The 25,989-nt window shown below is 42.9% G+C and overlaps 1 protein-coding gene across 1 annotated transcript in view; it reads left to right on the plus strand.

The window, feature by feature from the left end:
• Positions 1-25,989, plus strand: part of KCNMB4 (potassium calcium-activated channel subfamily M regulatory beta subunit 4) — a 65,888-nt gene that overhangs the window by 24,323 nt on the left and 15,576 nt on the right. Inside the window, exon 2 of the mRNA XM_079775438.1 lies at positions 4,676-4,803. Coding sequence (XP_079631564.1) covers positions 4,676-4,803 — 128 coding nt within the window. The remainder of the gene's footprint in view (positions 1-4,675; positions 4,804-25,989) is intronic.

Raw genomic sequence — 25,989 nt, forward strand, 5'->3', positions numbered from 1 at the left:
GCATGTGATTATGCATCTTGATAAACCCTAAAATAAGATAATGGAAAATAAGTAATAATAAGTCTGTAATCCAATGTTCTACATCAAGTAAAGACAGTTATCTTCCTTTCATAAACTCACTGGAAGCCTTTACATTAATTAATATACTCAGAATAGCCCACTCGATCCTGTCACTTGGTTCATGAATGCAGAAGTCAATTTTTTTTTCCCTAAAAGGTAGGCATTAAACAAATCTATTGCATGCCTCTTTTTCTCTTGGCTTTTAAAAAAATTAATTTTTTTCAAATTAAATTTATTGGGGTGACCTTGGTTTCTCCTGACTTTTAAAAGATAACGATTTCATGGAAGTTTAGGCGCAAATGACTCAGACTCTACTGAAGGTTATTTGAGCAACAGTGATTGTGGAAGTTGGGAAATGCTGCCTTTGCAAATGAAAAACAAAAAAGGTCAGAACGGTGTGAAGAAGTTTCTCCAAGGGAATGCTCCTTGTCCTGCATGACCAAAGACGCTGTGTCTATAAATTCACCTCAGTGAAATTGCATCCATAGCACCAAACACCGACCCTGGAGCCAAACTGAGACAGGAGGGAATAAGCCAAGGCTTACAACGCATTTCTCTGAGAATGTACCAGGCTGCAAAGGACTGCTTTAGCCCACTAGTCCTCAGGAGGGCTACACCGATTTCAGTCCCAAAGAATCACTGCACTGAAAGGGATGCAAAAGTCAGCTCTTCTCCCTGACCTCCAAATCGGGAGCTCCAGAGAGAAGACTGGAAAGCCCTAAACATAAAAGACCCGGGAGGCAGTGTTGTGCAGTGGTTAAGAACACTGCAGTCTGATTCCCAGCCTTTCCATTTGCCACTGCCCCACAGTTTTCTCACCTGTAAATGAGGGTGGTCATAATATATGCTCATTTGGATTAAATGAGATTTGGATTAATGAAATGCTAGACATACAGTCAATGAATGTTAGACACGATGATGATGATGATGATGATGGTGGTGATGATGATGATTATGGATGATGATGACGATGATGATGATATGGCGTACATTATTCCATGTGCCCCTCCCCCAAAGGAGAGAGATTCATGGTGGAGCTATACTTGTGTCAGGAAAACCATCAGGCTTGAACAACCTAGAAAGGAAAGGAGTCCCTGTGACTGAATTTCTAATTTTTTTTTCTAGAACACTGCTTTGAAATTTCACTTATAACTCATTTTAAAACTTTAAAAGTCTACTGATCCACTTAAGTAGAATTGAGAAGAAGTCTAGGAAGAATCTGGGTTTGGCTCCACAGAAATTTTAAAGACAAACTAACTGGAGAATCAAGATATATGAGAATGAACATTAATGATTTTTAAGAACATAAAGTTTAGCTTTTAAAATAGTTTCCTTTCAAGGTGTTATGAACTCTAAAAGCTACTAGGCTATTATAAGCTCATTATTTAATCTATGATGCTCTGGAAAGAATGCAGTCCATGAAAGAGAATACTTGGATTTTGATCTCAGGAAACTTTGAGCTTGTGCGAATGGATTTTTATTTTTTTTTAAATCCATTCACACAAGCTCAAAGTTTCCTGAAGGCAAGAAACATTTCTTTTATCCCACGTGAAACCAGGACATCCCTAAAACTCACTCAGTGAAAGCTTTTGTCTGACTTTTTCCAGAAACATGTAGGTGTGGTTCTGCTGGTCACATCATAGTGTTATTGTCATTTGATAGAGACATTTAACTCCCCCCCCCCCCCCCCGCGCCAAAATAGTAAATAATTCAAACTGAGTTAACTTGCAAATTTTAAAAATCTGCTTTAATTGCATTTGGTTGTTAGTTGTTATTCTCTAAGATGTTTAGTATACCCCTTGTGCTGAGTATACACAGCAAAAACGGCTCTGAGGTGTTTTTAGGGTTTCACACCTCACAGCTTCCACCTCCAAATCTAGAAATTTCTCTTTCCTACAAAGAGCACAATCAGTTGACACCTACTCTCCCTTTATAAGCTAATTTACCATGATATAGAAAGGTTTTAGTAGAAGGAAAGGAAATGTCCAGCACATTATTGAAAATAAGCAATAGAAAAATCAGAGTCCCCTTAGGAACATTTCCTTAATGCAAAGCCCAGGCCCCCAGGAGAGGCCCTACCACACCGTCCTTTCTGCTGGCTGGCTGGTGACTCAGGCTTCCCAGCCAGGTCCCCAGGGGGCAGGATCTCTTCTGGGAAAAATATTACAATCGTGTTTGTAGTCCTGCCTTCTGCTGGGAACTTTCTTGGTGTACATCCAAGAAGAGAATCATGGAAATGTAGAGCTAGAAATTATTTTGGAGACTACAGATTAGAAAAAAGTGAAATCTAGAAAAAGGACTTACTTACTCAAGCCCAAACACCTAACAAATATTAGGACTGGAGCCCTATCTAATGGTCTCCATTTCTTCTAAGCCCAACTGCTGCTTTGGAAGAACTCAGAATTCATAACTTCACAGAAACTCTTTGCTTTATCTTTCTGTTATTAATAGAAGTGGAACTGTATAGGCAGAAGATAAATATGCAGTGACTCAGTCATTAAAATAATACTATTTGCTGGGTTTTAAGCATGTTATTATTCTGTAGATGCCCAGTGCATGAAAATGCATGCACTGGAGGGGGGGGGGGTCCCTCAGCCGGGCCTGCCCCCTCTCACAGTCTGGAAGCCCTGAGGGGCGGGAGGCGACCTGACGATCAGGGGAAGGTGATGCCCCCATCACACCTCTGCTACTGCCACTGTCAGCAGTGCAAGCCTCAGCCAGCCCTGGTTACCTGAGCCTCAGGAGGCCCTGGGTGGCTGGGCAGCTGCCATCCGAGGCTTGCCTGCGCCGCAGGCTGGCACTGGGCAGCTGGGGGGCTAAGGGGACTGGGCGCCGCCATCTTGTGGCTGTGGGTGCCATCATCTTTGAGGGTGGGGCAATCACTTAGCATATTCCCTCCTTATTGGCTCTGGGTGCCACCATCTTTTTGTGACAGCATGAGGGTCAATTAGCATATTCCCTCTTTATTAGATAGGATTAATGCTACCAACATTTTTGAAATTTCACTGTTATCATGCATAGTTCTACATGTAAAGATACAGGGAAAAAAAAATAGCCCTTGTCCTAAGTTGCCAGCAAATTGGGGATGCTGACATAAAAGAGACAAGAGTGATGCTGAGTGATCCCAGCTGTGATCGTGTGGGTGCGACATCTGTGGCCACACAAAGGAGGGGGCTTAACTGTAGGGTAAGAAAGAGAAGGATTCCCCTAACGGGGATCTTGAAACAGCATCTTGAAAGAAGGGTCTAAGGAAAAAGGCATTAAAAGGAGAAAGAACAGTATTGCTAGTCAGGTAGCTGTGACAGCACATGGCCGATTTGGGTACAAACGTGCTTCCACATGACTGCATCCCAGGCTTAAGTGAGGCCAAGGACAGGCAGGGATCAGGTCATGATGAGCTTTGTGTATCATGCTAAAACGTTCATATTTTACCAGAAAATAATGGGAAGATATCGATACATTATATGCTGTAAAATAATATGACTCAAGTTATACTATAAAGCAAATAGATTTTTTCCCCTGTTTCTTTAATATCAGATACTTTGGTAAAACATCTGAGAGTAGAATGTGACAAAATCGCCAGAATCTACTTCCAATTGTGGAGTTGACAGAAATCTCAATTTCCTCATCTGTAAAATGGGGATCGTTATAGGGTTGTTGAAAGAAATACACGAGTTAAAGCCTGATAAACATGGGTTACAGTGTCTGGCATATTGTCAAGACTTAGTAACTGTAAGCCAGCATTATCTTCATTGGGTTCATCATCATTATAAAAGACTGAATTGGAGAAAATGGAGGAGAATGCTAAGGGCTGATTTTCACATCTAAAGTTAAGAGTAATTTTCCAATTCTGCTGCATCTACATTGCTTAGGGTAACATAGGGTCAGAGAGTATTCTGTGGGAGGCATGGCTGGGAAAAGGCATTGGTTAGCAGAATGCACTGATTGTGTACTTGGGGGGAATTTTCCTGCTGAATCTGTTGTCCAAGAGAATATAAGACAAGAAAGCAGGAGTTTCAGCCTTTGAGAGCAGTATCTGAGCAGAGTAGAGGCTTGGTTTGTTAGTTAAAGAAGGAAAAGGAAAATATTAACGTCCATAGAAAGAAATGGGAGCTAAAATTAACTCTTTTTTTTTTGCTTCCCTTCGTTGATTGACAGGCTCTCAAAAAGAGCTTTTAGTTTGCTATTAGATTGTAACTAGTTGTTTATAATATATCCTTATACTGTAAGGACTCAAGGTTATTTTTTCCTGTATTTTTGTTATTAGCATATTTTCTGTAATTGTGCCAAATTTGAAATTTCTAGCAGGTCCTCATTTCATTCAGTGTTGTTTCAGTATAACGTTGATGTGATGTCCAAGGAACTTCACTCTTGTTTATATCAGTTAACCTGTGGTGAAATTGGTTTTGTTATGTGGTTTGGTCACAGTTCCAAGAACCTATCAATGACATTAAGTGAGGACCTACTCTAGGTTAGCAATTTAAATTTGGTTGTATTAAAAATAAGGTAGGTTACAAATAGATTTAGTATCTGCATGCCATCTCTATAAAAAATGGACTGTGTTTCAATATTCTATAGGATAATAGGTTTACTTTTTGTTGTTCTGTTTTGTTAGTGCTCCTATATCCCTCCCTGTAAGAGAGAAAATCAGAAGAACTTGGAAAGTGTCATGAATTGGCAACAGTACTGGAAAGATGAGATTGGTTCCCAGCCATTTACTTGCTATTTTAATCAATTTCAAAGGTAAGCCAATGTTTACATGTACCTATTAAACTTGTTTATAGCCTGTTGTAGTTTTACACTATGAAATATTACATTAATTAATCATAGATTGTGCTAACTTGAAAAAATATACAACATGGAGATTGTCTCAATTCTTTCCAGCATGTAGGTAGGGAATCCCCTTCTTACTGTACAGGATGGGAAGCATGCAAAGAATCTGCAAGCAAAAAGAGAGAGAGAGCGAGAGAGAGAGAGAGCGAGAGAGCACTTGTATCTTAGAGTGCACCATCTGGGTACACTAAGAACATGCCTTAGGTAGGATCATTGTATACTAGCTAAGGTGTAGGTTTATTAGCCTCTTGGACTGCTTCAAATATCATTTTCCCTTTTCCTTTCTATTCTGATGAAGTACCAATAAAATGAGTTCACACCATTAAAACTTTATTTGACTTAGATCTCAAGCTATACCATATAGTAATGTTTCCTTGGGCTAGAACACTTCAGTGCCCACACAGGTCAATCATGGTAATCTAATCACCAGACATTATTCAGTATTTACAACTCCTTGCTGGACAACTCCACTTGGGTGTTCTACAGTTATGTCAAACTTTCTTTTCCTCTGATGGTCCCACTATTGGAGAATGGCACTACCATCCACTCGTTTACCTAGTCCAGAAACCTTAGAGTGATTCTTAATTCACTTCTTTTGTATACTTGGTGACCTGTGTTCACCGTCATGCTGATTGTACCTCTGTGACATCTGTTCTGTGCCTTCCCTGTGCCACTGTCTTAGTTCAGATCCATATTATTTCTCAGCTCCATTAATGTAATAGTCTTCTTCTTCTTTCTTTCATTTTTATTGAATTTGTTGGGGTGACACTGGTTAACAAAATTATATACTAGTAGGTTTCAGGTACACAATTCCACATTTGTACACTGTATTGTGTTTTTACCATTCCAAGTCAAGTTTCCTTCCATCACCATTTATCCCTCCTATACCCTTCTCCACCTCCCCTTCCCCCCGCCCCCCATCTCCATCCTTCTCCCACTGCATACCATCTTGCACGCAGCTGCCATGGTGATCTTTCTAAAACCTGAGACTAATCAGATTACTCTTCATAGTTTTTGAGTCGAGTCCAAATATCTTGGCGTGGCCTATGTATCAGGTAACTATTTCTGTGTAATAAACTATCCTAAATCTAAAAGCTTACTACAATAATGATTCATGATCTCTTCTGATTCTGTGGGTTGGCTGGGAGGTTTATCTGTTGGTCGCTCCCGGGCTCATGTGCAGTCAGATGATGGCTAGAATGGCTGTGTGGTCCATAAGGTCCTCTTCTCTCACCTGGTGCTGGCTCAGATGAAGCACCTGTTCTCCACCTGGCCTCTCATTCTCTAATAGGCTAGATCACCTTCCTTAGAGCATGGCAGCCTCAGGACAGCATTTCAAGAGAGCCGGGCCTTTGCTTTGGAACTCACATAACATTATTTCTGATATGTTCTATTGGTCAAAGGGAGTCATGATATAGCCCAGGTTCATGGGGTGTTGAAATAGACTAAAAGCTGCAAAGGTGTTGTGGCTCTATTTAATCTACAATGGCACACAGACCCCTTACCCTAGGCTACCACCTCTCCAGCCTTATCTTCATACACTTATTCTTTGCAATAGACTTTCTGAACTATGTGCAGTTCCAGGAATATCTTATACGTTTATATCCATGCCCCTTGATTTGCTTCTTCTGCTTCTTGACTGCCTTGCTGAAGACCCCTCAGATATCACCTTCTCTGGGCTGCTTTGCTTGATCACCAGGTTTCATTTAGTTGTATATCAGTCAGGATGCCATCTGATGCAGATAAATATAAAACTGTGGCTCAGAGTGCCAAAAACAATTGGGAAATTTATTACCTCACACATCAAGAAATGCATAAGTGGGCTGACATTAAGGTTGTTTGATGCAATGACCTACCGTGCCATCAAGAACCCCGTTCTTCTAGATCTCAGGTTCTGCCTCAGGTGGCTCCCTGAGGACCACAGTATGGCTGCTGTGGTTCCAGATGTTACAGCCAGACACAGCAGTGATCAACATCAGAAAAGAGCCTATCTCTCTTGACATATTTTTATTTTCACAGCTTCCCAAAGCCAGCATCCCCTCAGGTATTTTGGTTTATAAGAGTTCCTTTGCCTATACACCCAAACTAATCACACAAAAAGGACAACCGGAATCTACCTCTGAACGGGGGATAGGCAGTGTGTCCTAAGTTGCGTGGAGGAAGGGTATCCACCTGAATAGATTTGGGAAGGAAGAAGAAAGGGGGTGGAATTTGTGGAACAACCAAAAGTACCATCTAATAAGGTGTGTCTTCCATGTTCTGTGTACAGCTATGACCCTTGCTTTCTATAACTATACCAGAGGACCTTTAAAAATAAAATGCACTGCAGATCAATTAAGTTAGAATCTCTGGTGGGTGAATATAGGCATTACTATTCTTAAAAATTGACTCCAGAAATTCTGATATATGAGAAGTGTGTTATATAATAGTTATTACTATATATCTCATATATATCTATTATGAGATTCTAATACATGTACATTCTGATATACAAGCTATATATTAGTCATTAATATATCTTATACATTATTAGTACATGAAATATATCTATGTGTTTACATTAGATACGTATATACATAATATTTGAGATATGTTAATATGTTTATAAATATACCTAATAAACCAAGGCTTGACAATATATGGTACATTGAGTATATAGGTTATATAATGAGTGGTGAATTTTTAAGCTGGAAAAGTAGCTTGGGGTTAGATTTCTAAAGAATCATACACGCCATACTAAGGAGATGGTTTTTGCCATACAAGCAATGAAAATTTGTAAAAAGTTGTGTTTTCTTTAAACCAAAGACAGGCATGACTAGATCTCTGATTTAGAAAGTAACTGGTGTGAGTGCTGAATGTGTGTTGGAGGGAAAAATAATGAAAGGCAGGTAGCTCTAACTCAGTGATGGGGAGGTGAGGAGAGTACTGAATGGAAAAAATAATATTTTTGAGTGGCTATGATGTGCCAATTATTGCGAATAACGTTTTGTTTAGATCAACACATTTCTTATAGTAGTTCTAAGCACTAGCCCTATTTAATAGATGAGGAAACTGAGCCTAAAGGAGTTAAATAATTTGCCCAATGCACATAGCTATTAAGTGGAATCCAGTTATTCTGATCCCAAAGCGCCTTCTATCAACCATCTGCGGTCCTGATAGAGCATTTTGGGAGCTTATGTGAGAGCAATGGAAGTGGAAGGCTCTAACTGGGCATATGTCAGCAAGACATTTACAGTTACAGTCCATAGAACTGAATGACAATGTAAGTGACGAGGAAAAAGAAAGTATCAAATTTGACTGAGTTTGAGAAAAAGAAGGTCCAGCTCTGACTATGCCGGAACTTGCGGGACTCATAAGACACCTAGAAGATGCTTGAAGGAGTTAGAAATACAGACCTTTCATCCAGGAGCAGGAGGTCAGGACCAGTGCTGTACAGATCTGGGAATTGGTGGTGCACAAGCTTCCTGGTTGAAGCACAGAGAAGGAATGCGCACTGGGAGCACATAGAGAAGGGAAATATGACAGAATTGGGGAATCATCTACACTTAAGGTACAGGTAGAAGGAGATGGAGAAAGCAGTCAGATGGTGAGAGGAAAGTAAAAAAAGAATACCGTTGTATCTTGGCAAATTTTTCAGGTTTTAAGGAGAAAGGGGCAATCCAGAAGGACTCCTGAGACGTCATCAGTTTGGGCAAGTAGAAGTCTCCTAGCAATCATTGTGAAAACAGTCCTAGGATACAGGCTTAGAAATCATCTCTAGCCTCCGCAGGTGAGAATGTGAAGGCATTAGTAAGTGCAGGGACTCCTTCAAGAAGCTTTCCATGACTGGAAGGAGTGTGGGGAGGAGGTGAGTAATGAGAGGGAAGGAGGAATGGATGCAGAGAAGTGAGCCTGCTAAAGACTAAAACTGCGGAGAAAGATACATTGACTATAGCAGTAATTAAAACAAAAATGGAAGAAAAGGAGATAGGATGAGATTAAGAAGTAGGGATACTTTTTTCTGTGAGGCCGAAGCCAGGGAACCAGCGTCGGCGCCAGCAGGCAGGAGGAGAGCTGGATATGGAACCCAGGACTCTCTGGATTGGGTGATCCTTATGCTTCCAGGCCCAACCAGGAGCCAACTTAATGTGGGTGAGCTTGCGCTTGCACTTGGAAGCAAACAGAGCACCCCTTCTCGTGGGCTGTCCTGACTAACCGGTCTCGGTCTTCCTAATAAACGCCCCACACTCCCCACTCAGGCACAGAGTTCTCTAAATGCTGCCTCCCCCAAACAGGGTTTCCTCCTATGAGGGCACGAAGTCTGAATATCCTCAGTATCCAAGCAGGGCTGTTCCTCTGGAATAATGGGAACCATATGAAAAGACCCAACCCTCATTCTATACCAATTCTGTTAACTTCAGGAACAGAAAAGTTAAGCCCGTTGTACCTCCCTCAGAATGGATGCTCATTCCCTCTCCGTCATCTCACTGTCTCCTCCCCAAACTGTCGGGGTGTAGATAGACGTGGGGGTGTCTGTCACAACCCAGCAGCACCCGAGACATGAGTTTAAGTGACTCTGGGAAAACAGAAGATTGGAGTTTGGCTCTTTTACCATGCCATCTGCGAGAGGAAACGGGAGTGCTGGTTGGAGGTGGGAAAATGGCAGCTCTTAGTACACTTTTTACTACTGCTAAGTATGAGATAAAGATAGGCTTACTGTAGAGACTCCCAGATGCTCTCGATAAGATGAACTTTACATTTAAAGTAACCTTTAGATTTCACTCACATGCAGGAAATAGGGAGAAGAGTTATCAGGAAGTTTCCATTTTTAAGTATAAAGGGTGTTATTTTAAAAATTGAAGACAGATTATTGGAGTCTAAGCTTTCCACTGTGTAAGCCTCATTTAGGAGAGCTGTCCTCGGGAGTGGAGTCTGCAGTGGCCAGAGCAGCCACCAACAGCCGTGCCTGTGTGGGGGGCCAGTCCTCACGGGGTCACCCTGCTCCACACTCAGAACGGACACTGAGGGCTCCGTGGAGCCTGGCACGGGCTGCTCCCATTCAAGGCCTTCGCATATAACCTTCCAGCTCTTCGCCTCCGTCAATCTTGGGCTCACAATCTCCTTCCAATGTGTCTCCTTCTATTTTACACATTTTTACATAGGTGAGGTCACACTTACCCTCCCTACGCCGCTTTTTAATCTCTTGTTCTTCCCAGGCTTCTTTCTCAGCAAAACCTGAATTATGCCCCCGTACTGAGTATGTTTTGAAATTTTCATTCCAGTGCTAGGAAACCTCTCTGTCGTCTGTCTTCTCATGCTGTTCTCCTCTTCATCTTTGCCTTAAGTGGCTTCCCCTTGAATGGAGGATGGCCCTGGGAAATGGTTCCTCACTCCTCAGTTGCTTTTGGAGCTAAGCGCCAGGAGGAACGATCCATCTTTGTTTTCGTTTTGTTTTTTTTAACTTTTCCTCTAATGGAGAATATAGTCTTTTTTTCTATCCAGATTTACTTTGTAATGCTTTATTTTATCCTTCTGAGGGGATAGTAGTTCACAGAGTGCACAGAGCAGGCTTACACACACGCATACACACACACTCACCCAATGAACACCCTCTGTGAATTCTTGAATTATCCCCTGGGTTCGAGCCCTCACTGTTTCTCATCGGATTGTTGGCATGATCTTCAACTGGTCTTTCACCCTGGGTCTTTCTCTCGTTCTGCACTGTACTAGCTTTTGTTTTGCTTTATTTAAGCCTCTATTTGATCTTGACACAGTCCTGATTAAATTTTTCTGCCGTCTTATTGTCCACGGGGATAAAGAGCATGCCCTTCCCATCCCAGCTTGAACTTCTGCTATTTCATTATGTGCTAGTCATGGGGAAACAAACAGAAAAACACACGCAAAACAGCAGGAAAAAGAAAACTATACACAGGTCCCTGCTCCATGGAGCTTATAGTCCATCTCATACCATGACAGAGATAATTACAAAGTAGGGTAAATACTATGAAGGAAGAGCTGAGGGTACTACTACGCGATGTTATAACAAGGTGGGGAATCTCAGAGGCCTGCCTGGATAAATTATAATTAGGTGGAGACCAGAGGATGCTCAGGAGTTAGCTCGGTTCAAGGTGAGGGGAAGCATATTTCAGAACAAGGCTACACCACGTGCTTGCTGGTGTTAGGAACTGAAAGGCCAGCCTGGTAGGGGAGCTGTGAGTGAAGGACCGTGGTGAGTACTGCCCCTGAAGGCAGAGTAGGTGGGTTCAGAGTTTACTTCTATGCAGTCACCAGTCTGTCATAGGTTTTAAGTAGATGGGTGGTGACATCTGATTTAACTGTTTAAACTTTTCCTCCGGCTGTTCCAGTCACTTCAGATGCCTCTCTGTTTCTCATGCACATTGACGATGTTGCTCCTCGCCCTCTCCTCTTCCCTCACCTGGGGACACGTTTGCCTTTTTTCACTTCTAGGAATTAGCATACCACAGTGGCTGTAGTAGGAACCTGGGAACCAGCCACTTTCTAGTGTGTGTGGTCTTGGGTATGTTACTTTAACCTATTTGCATCTCCGTTCTCTTTATAGAAGGAAAAAACAATAAGGTTATTACGAGGCTATCAATGAGATGGGGTGAGCCTAACCCAAAGTAGTTCCTATAAAACTGTTTGCTGTTATTTTATGACCGTTAGTAAGATTTGCCTCAAATGTCATTGTGTAACCTTCTCTCACCTTTTCAGGTATAATTAATCACTTCCTCTTCTGTGCTCCCACACTGTGATGGTTGCCTTTACCTTCCTCCTTTCTAGATTATGAATTCCTTAGGGCCACCATGTGCATCAGATAGATGGGTTTACATTTCTGATGTACCCATGAACTGTATGACCTTGGGGAAATTGTGCAACTTCTTGAGCTTAGTTTCATCTGAAAAATGAAGGTAATATTATTCATCTTAAAGGTATTTTGGAGGTAAGGATCATATCTGTGCAGTAGTGAGTACTTAGTAAATATGTGTGTGTTTCTTTCCTTGCCCTCTACATTTCTAACAACTAGGGCAGAAATAACAAATCAGTGAATAAATAGCCTGGTTATTCACTGATTGGAGGCTGAGTGAGGTATTGAATTAATAAATAATAGGGATTTTATTAATGAGTAAAGCCACAGAACACACACAGAAGAGATTCTATTGATAAATATATTGTACTAGTACTTATGATACTGAGCAGATATGTCCTAATTTTGAAATCCATTCAAATTATGTTTGTCCTATAATATGTTTTTTAAATTTTATTTTAATTAATTCATATTTTTGTTATTTATTTATTTATTTTTAATCCTCACTGGAGGATATTTTTTCCATTGATTTTTAGGGAGAGAGGAGGGGGAGAGAAAGAAACATTGATGTGAGAGAGACACATTGATTGGTTGCCTCCCAAATGTGATCCTACAGGTTCTGGGGAATCTGCAACCAGGTTCATGCCCTTTACTGGGAATCGAACCTGCGACCCTTTGATCCAAGGGCCAATCTCTAACCACGAAGCCAAACCGGCCAAGGCCTATAGTATGTTTTTCACACTTTTAAGTTTAGAGAAAGAAAGTTGAACATAATGGCCTGAACTAACATTGAATAGAGTGCAGAACACAATTTGAAAGCTATTAAAATAGAAGATTAAAAGCAATCAACTAGAAAAGGACTACTCACTTAATTAAGGCTTAGTTTTTTTTATCTATAAAATTTGATAGACTGATAGATTAAATGATCTCCAAGATTCTTTTAAACACTCCAGTGTTAAGGTTTTGTAATTCTCTGATCCTGAAAGCTTGGGAAATTAAAGCAGCTTACGATACTAAATGAAATCCTAATGTGGAAGAGAAAGAAAAATTAGCAAAGAACTAAGTGGTTTACAGTCTGTGCCATTTAATAGAGGAGCAGACAGTCCTCCTACCTCAGCAATAATCGAGTTTTGGAATGATGACACAGAGTCATCAAAAGGTTAAATATGGTTCAACACACTCCTTAAAAGGCAAGAAAATATGTAATGCATTTTTAGAAAGATTTTTACCAATAATATTTTAACATTTTTATTAGTTTTTCTTCAATTTAAAATGTTAAACTTCAGTTATTTGAAAAATTCACTTATGTAACTACTTACATCCTCTTTTTGAAATAAATATATTTTAGGGACTACACAGCTCTCCCTGCCACAAAATAGCTCATCACTCTTCTATCACCAAGTTGGCTTTTTTGGTGTCCTGGATTTCATGCATAAAATTATAACCATTTCAGTCGATTTCTCTCTCATTTATTCAACAAGCATTTATTAATCACCTGATATGTACCAGACAGCATTGGTCAAAGATAATAAGACTTTGTCTCTATCTTTAAGGAACTCACTGCCTAGTTTGGAAGACAAATGTGTAAATACATTAATTCGGATGCAATGTACTAAGTGCCATAATGATACACACACACACACACACACACACACACACACACACACACACACACAGTATAGTGCCTGGACCTACTTGAATGGAGATAATAAGTGGAAAAAGAATAGCCTTTACAGGGAGAAAAATTTGAGTTAAATTTTAAAGAATGCGTAGGAATTTTCCTGATAAACACGGAGAGGGAAAGGGATTTCAGGGAAAACAGTAGTATGTTCAAAGGCATTAAGATTAGAGATACCATGGGCAACTGGAAGTAAGAAGCTTCAGATGCTTGGAAAGTGCATATAGGGGAAAGGTGGTAGACGAGCCTGAAGAGGTTGAATCAGATGATATGTGCTTTTGTGCCATCCTAAGGGTTTTAGACTTCATTATATGCACAGTGAGGAGTGACAGTCACATTTGTGTTTCAGAAAATCCAGCCTGGTGGATAGACTGGATCTAAGCCAAAGTTGGAGGAAGGGTGAGCAATTTGGAGATTATTGCACCAGTCTAGATCAGGGCTGGAAAGAGCCTGGGCAAAGGCAGAATTAGAGAAAGGAAAGGAAGGGAGGGAGGGCGGGAGGGAGGAAGGGAGGGAGGGAAGGAGGGAGGGAGAGAGGGAGGGAGGGAGGGAGGAAGGGAGGGAAAGGAAGGTACGGACATTAGACTTCAAGGAAGTGGGATCCACACTCCTAGAGGTTCACATGCTGCGTGATGGGGGTTCAGGTAAAGAAGAAGATGGGGTTGGGTAGTCTGGCTCTCTGTTGTGGGTGACCATCCTGGAGGCATCATGAACTGGGGGGTGGGCAAGAGCATTTGCTTTCCTGCTGTAAGTCCCACCACCTCCTGTTCCCACTACCTTTGTCCTGGTAGAAAAGTGGACAGATGTGGCTTGATGCCAGAAATGCAAAGCCATCAAGCATCTTTGTGGTGATAAGCGTGAGGATGGGCATGCACACGTTTAGAAGAGCAGAGCAGAAAGCCAGAGGAGCCAGCTCCCCGGCACTATCCGTGGGCAGCTGCCCTGCCCTGCCCTGCCTGCCTACGTAGCATTTCTTACATGCCTCTGAATACATTTATAACCATTACAACGAAAACATGATCGGTCCGTTGTAAGTGACTTTTGCAGTGTCTTTGCGTTCATTTTTTACTTATGAAGCCCTAGAAACAGATTTCTTTTAGTAGATTTATGTGTTGAATTTAATTGTTCCATTGGCTTCTAAGTTCTCCTTTTGTTTTTTATAGAACAAATTACTAAAAAAAGAATCTTTGTCTTTACTGGCAGATACAAATGAAGAAAATGTGCATAGAAAGATAAGAACTGTTATTTTGAATAAATTCCATAGGGAAATTTTATTGACTTTTAAATGAATTGCTAGATAGTAGATTTGGTATTTGGTAAAAATTTAAGATTTTTTTAAAAATATATTTTATTGGTTTTTTACAGAGAGGAAGGGAGAGGGATAGAGAGTTAGAAACATCGATGAGAGAGAAACATCAATCAGCTGCCTCCTGCACACCCCCTACTGGGAATGTGCCTGCAACCAACATACATGCCCTTGACCGGAACCGAACCTGGGACCCTTCAGTCCGCAGGCCGACGCTCTATCCACTGAGCCAAAACGGCCAGGGCTAAAAATTTAAGATTTAATAGAGCATTTTACTTTTGTTTTCTATTTACTCTGAAAAATATTTCTTATAATTTCTCATTAAAGAAGAGACTGGTTCTGTAGTTATTTTTTAAAGGAACATATGCATTGACTTCCTTTTTAGACATTGAGTCTAATAATAAGTATATCTTGAGTCTTAAAAAAAAAGAAAACAGTATATCCAGAATCTTATTCAAATTGAGTTTTTCCATGTACATTTGTGTCTAGTTCCATATTTAGAGACATTACATCAGAATTGAAGGCTCTCTTTGGTCTCACACTCTGTACTTTTTTTTAAAAGCAGCCATTGTTGTGGCTTCTCCAGTAAGCTATGGAACAGGTATGGAATCCATCCCGGTGTTATTTGAAGTCTAATGTCCATACATTCCACACATGTTGTTGATCTAAATTTAAGGATCTGTTTTCTAATGTTATTGAAAGGGTTATTATGCTTGCAAATTAGTTTTCTAACAGCTTTTGACTTCGTGGCAATCAAGTTAATAATTTGATGTTATTAACCACTTTTCATTTAAGATGGTGTATGCTGCCACCTAACAGAGCCCCGAGGGGATTTGGAAGGAAAGCTGTAAGAACTGGAGGACAAGTAGGTCGCAGAGTGCAGCGCTGACTGAGGATGGAATGCAGGGCAGGGCCGAGCATCAGGAGACTTCTGTGCTATCCATAGCTCTCTGTGTGACTCAGTGTATGACCTTGGGCTACTTACTCTACAGCTCTCGCCTCAGTTTCATCTTGGATAAAATGGGGCCAGGACTAGCCGCTAACACCTGGAGAGTGGATTGTGGAGTTGCTATTCTCACAGCCTCTCAAGTCTGGGAGACATCTTCCAGTCATTCACTCCACCCACAGTAAATCCCTTCCACAATGAAAAGTGGGTTTTTCCATTCTCTTACAACTCTGGTGACAGCGGACATCACCACCCCCATGAAGAAGCCCATTCCATTTCCAAACACTTTTAGTTGTCAGTAATCTATCTTGGGAAATAGCTGACACAGGCACATTCATAGAGCCAGAAAGTCAATTAGAGGTTAACAGGGACTGGGGAAAGAGGGAAATGGAAGGTCCTGCTTAATGGTTACAGAGTTTCTGTTTGGGGTGATTACAACATGTTGGAAATAATAATGGTGGTGGTTGCACAACCTCGTGAATATAATTAACACCACTAAATTGTATATTTTAAATGGCTAAAATGGCAAATTCAATATTATGTATATACTAGTGGCCTGGTGCACAGATTCGTGCACATTGAAAGGAAATTACTTAGAAGGTGGCTGGCGGGGTGGGACTGGGCAAGACGGGCTGGACATGCCCTGGAGCCAACCTCCCATGGTCTCTCCCCGGCATCTGCGGTATGAGCGGGGTCCCTCTGGCAGGTGGGGTCCCTCGGCCTGGCCTGCAGGGATCGGGTTGAAACTGGCTCTCTGACATCCCCCGAGGGGTCCTGGAGTGCGAGAGGACACTCTGCAAAGTTGCTGTCTTACAGGGTGTGGAACGCAAACACAAGTGTGCAGTAAACCAGATTCGGGGCCCACAGTGCCCCAGCAACAACATAACCCACGGCCGAAGGTGGAATCGCGTGGCCCCGTGAGGAATTGGGCTCCCTCCTCTCTGGTTCTGGGTGCATCACACGAGAACCACCTCTGTGAAGTCACTGCAGCTCCACAGCTCCTGTGTTGAGTGTCTGCCCCCTGGGGGCCAGTGTGCATCATAGCGACCGGTTAGACAGTTGGACACTTAGCACATTAGCCTTTTATATATATACTAGGGGCCCAGTGCACAAAATTCATGCACTGAGGAGGGGTCCCTCAGCCCAGCCTGCCCCCTCTCACATACTGGGAGCCCTCAGGGGATGTCCTGTTGGGAGCAGACCTAAGCCGCAGTCTGGCCTCCCTTTGCAGGAGGCGACCAGGCTGATCAGGGGAAGGCACCAGCCCCATCACCCTGCTGCTGCAGCCACTGCCAGTCACCGCAGCCGCCAAGGTATTTTCATCAACACTGACTCCAGTCCCTTCACCATGAAAAAATGACAACTTTCTTTAAGCATTTTCAAGATGTGTCTTTCATAGGATATGACATTTCTTTCTTTATTTTTCTTTTTATCCTCACCTGAGGATTTGTTTCTATTGATTTTTTTCCTTTCCCTCCGATCCCAGGCTCGGCCTCTACCCAAGCCTAAAGCCTCCACCCCAGGCTTTAGGCTTAGGAAGGGGTTCCCCCAACCGCCCCTCCGATCGCAGGCTCGGCCCCTTCCCAAGCTTAAAGCCTCTGCCCCAGGCTTTAGACTTGGGAAGGGGTTTCCACACCCACCCCTCCAATCACAGGCTCAGCCCCTTCCCAAGCCTAAAGCCTCCACCCGGTGGCCGGCTTGGAGTGACCTGGGTGCCGAGGAGGTTCCCCGGACCCAGGTATGTATGCAAATTAACCGCCATCTTTGTTGGGTTAATTTGCATACTCACTATGATTGGCTATGGGCGTAGCGGAGGTGTGATCAATTTATATGTTTCTCTATTAGGTAAACTAGAGGCCCGGTGCACGAAATTTGTGCACGGGGGTCCTTCAGCCCAACCTGCACCCTCTACAATCCAGGAGCTCTCAGGGGATGTCCTACTGATGGCTTAGGCCCACTCCCCATGGTTCTCTGCTCTCTGCAGGGCCTGGAGGTTTCCCTGCAGCCATGGAGATGAAGCCCCCATGCCCTGCTGTAGCTCTCTGCCTGCTGCCGCCATGTGCCATGTGAAGGAAGCTCCAATGCCCAGCAGTGTGCTCTGTCTGCCCGGCCTGGGGGCTTCCCAGACACGGACACACTAAGGAAGCCCCCATGCCCTGTTGTCCAGGCTCTGTCTGCAGGGCCTGGGGGTGTTCCCACCGCCACTGCCCACTAAGGAAGCCCCCAAGCCCTGCTGTCTGGGCTCTGTCTGCCATGTCTGGGGACTTCCCTGCCACTGCCCCACTAAGGAAGCCGCCATGCCCGGCATGCAGGGCCTGGCAGCTTCCCGGCTGCAGAGATCAGGAAGCCGCCATGCCCTGCTCTGCTGGCACTGGAGTCTTCCCTATCGCCCACAGGCTCTGTGTGCACAGGGCCTGGCGTCCTCCCGATCGCCGCGGCAACCATCGGGAAGACCCCAGGCCCCGCTCCTCCTCCGGCTCCGTGTGCGCGTGTGCGCAGGGCCTGGCGTCCTCCCGATCGCCACGGCGACCATCGGGAAGACCCCAGATCCCGCTCCTCCACCGGCTCCATGTGTGCGTGTGCGCAGGGCCTGGCGTCCTCCCGATCGCCACGGCGACCATCGGGAAGACCCCAGGCCCTGCTCCTCCGCTGGCTCCATTGTGCGCATGTGCGCAGGGCCTGGCGTCCTCCCGATGGCCATGGCGACCAACGGGAAAACCCCGGGCCCTGCTCCTCCGCCGGCTCCGTGTGCGCGTGTGCGCAGGGCCTGGCGTCCTCCCGATGCGGCGACCAGTGGGAAGACCCCAGGCCCTGCTCCTCCGTGCGCGCAAGGCCTGGTGGCTTCCCGCTGCCGCAGCACTAAGGAAGCCGCCATGCCCTGCTCTCAGTGCTCTGTTTGCTGGTGGGACAGACCAGACACTCCAGCAGCGGGGCTGAGGGGACTGGGCGCCGCCATCTTGTGGGTATGGGGGCTGCCATTTTTGTTGTGGAGTGATGCCTAATTTGCATATTACTCTATTATTAGATAGGATACTAGTGGCCCAGTGCATGAAATTTGTGCATGGGGGGGAGGGGTGTCCCTCAGCCCGGCCTGCACCTTCTCCAGTCTGGGACCCCTTGGGGGATGTCCGACTGCCGGTTAGGCCCAATCCCCCAGGCAATCCAGGACCGCTGACTACTAACCGCTCACCTGCCTGCCTGCCTGATCACCCCTAACCACTCTGCCTGCCGGCCTGCTTGCCCCCAACTACCCTCCTCCCCCCTGCTGGCCTTCTCGCCCCCAACTGCCCCCTCCTGCCAGCCTGATCGCCCCCAACTGCCCCCTCCCCCCTGCCGGCATGCTCTCCCCTAACTGCCCTGCCCTGCAGGCTTGCTCACCCCTAGCTGCCCCCGCTGCCAGCCTGCTCACCCCCAACTGCCCTCCCCTCCTGGCCTGAGTCTGTCTCTATTTTGCTTGTTTGTTCAGTTTGTCCATTAGATTCCACATATAAGTGAAATCATATGGTACTTGTCTTTCTCTGACTGGCTTATTTCACTAAGCATAATACTCTCCAGGTCCCTCCATGCTATTGCAAAGGGTAAAATTTTATTCTTTTTTTTTAATGGCAGAATAGTATTCCATTGTATAAATGTAGCTCTTTTTATCCGTTCATCTACTGATGGACACTTGGGCTGCTTCCAAATCTTGGCTATTGTAAATAACGCTGCAATGAATATAGGGGAGTATATATTCTTTCGATTAGTGTTCCCAGAAGTAGAATTGCTGGGTCATAAGGCAGTTCCATTTTTATTTTTATGGTAACTCCATACTGCTCTCCATGGTGGCTGCACCATCTGCACTTCCGCCAGCAGTGCACGAGGTTTCCCCTTTCTCCAGTACTTGTTGTTGATTTATTTATGACAGCCATTTTGACAGATGGGAGCCAATATCTCATTATGGTTTTAATTTGCATTTCCCTGATGATTAATGACATTGAGCATCTTTTTGTATATCTATTGGTCATCTGTATGTCCTCTTTGGAGAAGTGTCTATTCGGGTCCTTTGCCCATTTTTTAAATTGGATTGTTTGTGTTTTTGTGTGTGGAATTTTATAAGTTCTTTATAAATTTTGGATATTAACCCCTTATCAGATGTATCTGCAAATATGTTCTCTTATTTAGTGGGTTTTCTTTTTATTTTTAAACAAATATTATTTTTATTGATTTCAGAGTAGAAGGGAGAGGGAGAGAGAGATACAAACATCAATGATGAGAGAGAATCATTGTTCAGTTGCCTCCTGCATGATTGGGATCAAGCCCTCAACCTGGGCATATGCCCTGACAGGGATTTGAATAGTGACTTCCAGTTCATAGGTCAACGCTCAACCACTGAGCCACCACAGCCGGGCTCTTTTCATTTTGTTAATGGTTTCCTTTGCTGTGCATAAACTTTTAGTTTATTTTTACTTTTGTTTCCCTTACCCGAGGAAAAGATATTGCTGCCAAAAAATGTCCAAGATTTTACTGCCTGTGTTTTCTTCTAGGATTTTTATGGTTTTAAGTCTAACATTTAAGTCTTTAATCCATTTGAGTTTATTTTAGTGTGTGGTAAAAGATGGTGGTCTAGTTTCATTTTCTTTGCATGTATTTGTCTAATATTTCCAATACCATTTATTGAATAGATGTGTTTGCCCCATTGTATGTTTTGCCTCCTTTATCAAATATTAATTAACTTTAAATGTGTGGGTTTATTTATGGGATCTCTGTTCTGCTCCATTGATTTATATGTCTGTTTTTATGCCAGTACCATGCTGTTTTGATTACTATGGCCTTGTAGTACAGTTTGATATTAGATAGCATGATTCCCTCAACTTCGTTCTTCCTTGTTAAGATCGCTATTGCTATTTGGGGTCTTTGGTGGTTCCATATACATTTTTGGGATTTTGTTCTAGTTCTGCGAAATACACCATTGGTATCTTGATAGGAATTGCATTGAATCTGCAGATTGCTATGGGTAGTATGGACATTTTAATGATGCTAGTTCTTCCTATCCATGAACATGGTATATGCTTCCACTTACTTGTATCTTCTTCATTTTCTTTCTTCAGTGTCTTAATATTTCCAAGTACAAGTCTTTTCTATCCTTGTTAAATTTATTCCTAGGTATTTTATTCTTTTTGAAGCAGTTGTGAATGGGACTGTTTTCTTAGTTTCCCTTTCTGATAGTTCATTATCTATACTTATAAAAGGGTAATATGCTAATTAGACCGGATCAACCAGACATCTTCAGGACATCTGAAGTTCTTCTGGACAAAGCCACGGTGGCGGGGGCCGAGGCAGAGGTGGTTAGGCACATAGGGGTTGGGCCTAAACCAGCAGTCGGACATCCCCCGAGGGGTCCCAGATTGGAGAGGGTGCAGGCTGGGCTGAGGGACCCCCCCCTCCCCCATGCACGAATTTCATGCACTGGGCCTCTAGTTGGTATACAAAAATGCAACTGATTTCTGGATATTTATTTTGTATCCTGTGACTTAACTGAATTCAGTCACCAGTTTTAGTAGTTTTCTGGTGGAACCTTTAGGGTTCTCTATATACAGTATCATTTCATCTGCAAATAATGGCAGTTTTACTTCTTCCTTTCCAATTTGGATGCCTTTTATTTCTTCTTCTTGTCTGATTGCTGTGGCTAGGACTTCCAGTACTATGTCGAATAAAAGTGGTGAAAGCAGACAGCCCTGTCTTCTTCTCTATCTTAAGGTGAACACTTGTAGTTTTTGCCCATTGAGTATGATGTTGGCTGTGGGGATTACTTTTTTGGCAATCACAACACGCTGTTGATTCATACAGAGCTTATAATTAATAAACTTACTTCTTCCACATTCACTCTTAAAGCATGTTCCTCGCCATTCCTAAATTTGTGTGAATGGTGTACTAGATTTAAATGCAAAAACATGACATTTTATTCCTACATGGTAAATGCATATTGCTGCTTTTTTACTGATTGTTCCGTTCTCTTATGATTATTTTGAATCTTGATTGTGGAATGCATCATCTTTGTTATTCCTTACATCATAAAATGTTATCCTAACGGTAAATCAAAAGGACCTTAATCCCCTTATCCAAGTTGTTGATAAAAAGACTGAGAAGGACTGGATCATACACAGAAGCCTGACTATTTCTCTGGTGATTTTTCTCTGGTGTTATCCTGTAATAACCAACACTTCCATGAAGTTCTTACTCTATCCCAGAAACTGTTTAAGTACTTTAATACTTTGAGTTGAATCTTCATTGAATCTGCACAACACCCCTACAAAGCATTATTGTCATAATGTTCATTTTACACATGAGGGAACAAAGCACAGAGAGGTTAAGCAACTTGCTCAGATCACACAGTTGGAAAGTAGTAGAAACAGGATTCAAACCTGTGTGCTGTGCCTCCAGAGTCCATGTTTTAAGCACTGTGTTGTATTGCCACTGACATCATCCATAATTCCAGCCTACATTGGGATAGGATAACATAAGGGACCCTATTAAATCTGATGAATGTGATTGCTACTAGAATATTCTTTAAGTGTACCATTAGTGGCAAAGTCATCTGAAATGCCAGGCCAAAACACGTGCGCCTTTGTATGTGCTGTATTTCCCCCAAAGAAACTTGGACTGTAAACTCCTGTTCTTCCACGTCTGCTCAAAAGATAAATCCTTTTGGTTTTCCCAGGCACACTTAAGTACTTCTTCTCTTTTATTACCTAGGCACTGTGTACAAATGTTCATTGCATTTTAAAACGTATTTTAGTAAACAACAAACATTTCCCGAGCACCTAGGACATGTGCTTGGCATTGTGCTGGGAAATGGGAATACAGATAGGAGCTGACGGTGCTGTGTCCTCAAGCTGACGGCTAGTGAGAGCCAACACGATGGTACAGCCCTGGTGCCCGCCGCAGTGTAGGTGTTCTGCAAATATTGTTGAGTGTCTGAATAGAAGGGAGCTGAGTACTAAGAACGGCTTTTAAAATGTGCAAATGTGCATCTATAAACTGTTTTCTGTGCTTTAGATTAAGAGAGGATTAATGTTGACCATCATGGCTGTTTACTTTATGAAGTTGTAGCATCCCCAATCTATACCTGTGCATTCCAGTCAGCTTAGGTTAATTTGTGCTGCAGTAACAACCTGAAAATCTCAGCAGGTCATAATAATGAGAGTTTATTTCCTAATTACAGTACATGTCTGTCAGGCCATAGAAGCTTTGGTCCACCCATTGTCACTGCAGGAGTGGCCCCTATGTGGGACATTAATACTAGTCTATGTCAGAGGAAAATAAAACAAATTTCCTCAACAGTACTCATGCCTGCAATGTTTAGTGATTTTCACATTCTTTTATATTTAGTCCAACAATCTGATGACTACTTGTATTTCCTTGAATTTTGAATGTCACATGCTACTACAGTAAAAGTTAAGTTATTGTCACATCCAAGAGAAACTTCAAGATTGACTGATAGGGTCTTTTTAATGGCTCAAGTTTTAAAAATTCTATTATTGTACCATAATTCATCACTTTAATTGTTATGCATATTTTCCTTGAATACTTTTGTTCTCCAAACATATATTCATAAGCAATTTATCAGTTAGGAAAAGAGTTTCACAATTAATTTGGCTAATTTTATTGTGCAGAAGTATTTCAACATCTCTTCAGTGCATTTTTACCAAGAGAAACAATTCCTTGACGGACTCTGACAAAACTGGAATGTAAAACTGTTATTCATGTAGTCTTTACAACGTAATTTAGGGTTTGGGATGAGTGATTCATTCCTACCCTGGGCAGAAATGCTAGCCCCGTGGTCGGCAAACTGCCGCTCACGAGCCACATACGGCTCTTTGGCCCCTTGAATGTGGCTCTTCCACAAAATACCACGGCCTGGGCGAGTCTATTTTGAAGAAGTGGCGTTAGAAGAAGTTTAAGTTTAAAAAATTTGGCTCTCAAAAGATATTTCAATCGTTGTACTGTTGATATTTGGCTCTGTTGACTAATGAGTTTGCCGACCACTGTGCTAGCCTATTTCTTCCTATGGGCAGCAGCAAAATGTATATACTTAGCTAAGTATTTAATTAATAAAATAACTGTTTGGTGCATAATACATTTTAATGACATGAGTTTTTAACAAGTGAGAAACTTCTAGAATGGCAATATGATAATAGGAAGTATCCCTGTTTCCTTCACGCTCTCATAATCAAAAAGATATGCGATTCTCCTTGCCTCCACTCAGGATACATTCTTCATATCCTTCCTTCACAGCTGCCAAAAGAATGGAGCTGTACTGGCACGAGAGGTATAGAAAATACTACAGTGTGTCAACTGGCTGATTTTTCTTCCTTGAGGATCTAATTATAGGGAATTGGCCTTAACCTAATCAGACATGAATGGTGATTTCCTGAGAGTAATTGTGGAATGAATTGCTGTGGGATGAGTTACAGGGGCTTTTTCAGAGCTTTAGAAAAAATAGAATGTCTATTCACTTGCTTGGGCTCGTTTGGTCTGGGCATAACAGTGCTGGCAGCATTTCCTGGCCCGCTGGGTCTGTGACGGCGACCTCTCTAGGAGCAGCAGTGTTGGAAGGCATCTCACGGAGGGGAAGGCACCTAAGCAGGGGCGGGGCAGGTGAGCTGAGAGACAGGAACCACAAGAGACAGTAGTTACATGCATGTGAGTTGGTTGGCTGGGCTAGAGAGAGGTTGTAAAATAACTAAGCAGGAAGAAAATACATTTTGTAATGACAAAAAAGAATAGTAAACATGATCACTTTCTCTTGGAAATTATCTGAAAACTAGAGGCCCAGTGCACGAGGGGAGGGTCCCTAGGCCTGGCCTGCGATCAGGGCCTTTCAGCTGCTGGCCAGAGCCTCCCTTCCCCTGCTGCCTGCTGCCTGCCAGGGCCTTCCTTCATTTCACGCCACCTCCTGGTGGTCAACGTATGTCATAGCAAGTGATAGAACTCCTGGTTGAACTCCCGCGGGGACACTTTGCATATTAGCCTTTTATATACAGTATGTAGATCCAGGCGTCCTCAAACTATGGCCCGCGGGCCACATGTGGGTGTTTTTGCCGTTTTGTTTTTTTACTTCAAAATAAGATACGTGCAGTGTGCATAGGAATTTGTTCATAGTTTTTTTTAAACTATAGACCGGCCCTCCAACGGTCTGAGGGACAGTGAACTGGCCCCCTGTTTAAAAAGTTTGAGGACCCCTGATGTAGATAGTTGGCATAGTCTGTAAAAGCACAAGCGAATACACATAGCTGTTTATACAAATACATATATAATATTTATTATTTCAAACAAATAGAGGGTGCCCCCCCAAAATGTATACACACTTTAATATCAAAATTTCAATTTTGAAAATGAAATGTATTTTAATAAACACTACCTTTATAATTATTCAAAATGTGTTATACATTTTTTGAGGACACCCTATATATATGTAGGCTTGAGAGAATTCCTAGGAAGTTGGAGATCCCCCTCCTCCTACCCCCAACATTTGTTTAACTGAAACTCTGTGGCTCTGGATTTCATCCCCTTCTTACTCCACTAACATGTACTGAGCTCCCACTTCGAGCTTAGCGCAGTGTGGTGCTCTTTTTGGTGTGGGAACCGCTGGAAAAAATGCAGGCTTTGTGGCGTTGGGCAGACCTGCTGAGACCACTGTTCTTAGCCAGGGGCATTTGCGTTTGAGCCATGGGTTGGTGAGCGAACCCTGGTTGCTCTGCCCCCACTTCTGTTTCACTAGTTAAGGACCCTCTGCCATCTGGATGTTATGTCAAAAATCGTGGGGAAAATGTTTCTCGACCTCCTTGTAAATGCTAGTTTCCATCTGCACACAATATGCCCCATCTTGTTCAAACGGCAAGAAGATGCGTTGACATTCGGGGGATCCCTTACCCGCCTCATATCCTTGAGAACCAAATTCTGAAGCCCTTGCCAGCCTTACAAGCGCCCAATGGAATCCTTGCTTACATGCATATTTTGGGTGCATCAATATGTTTGTCATTTTCTCCCTGGAAACGGTTTCTCACACCCACGGTGCAAGTGTGTGTGATCTGTGATTCTGTCTCCCGCTAGCTTCTGTCTCCCCTTTGCCTGGAGGGAGGGCTGGGAGCGTGACTCAGCTCAGGGAAATGATACAAAATGTGGTTGTTAAGTGACGTTTCAAAAGAGTCTCTCTCTGTGTGCAGTTCCTCTGCGGGGTGCAGCCTATGGCTCCCTTCACCTGAAGCAATGGAGCAGGTTTGAACACTAGGACCTCAGAATCGTGGCATTGAATGGGCCTCGAAGACTCTTGCTCAGGTTTAACCCTTTGGATGTCATCTTCTTTAATTTCAAAGGGAATC

Source organism: Cnephaeus nilssonii (genome assembly GCF_951640355.1).
Source record: "Cnephaeus nilssonii genome assembly, chromosome: 6".
NCBI classification, from domain to species: Eukaryota; Metazoa; Chordata; class Mammalia; order Chiroptera; family Vespertilionidae; genus Cnephaeus; species Cnephaeus nilssonii.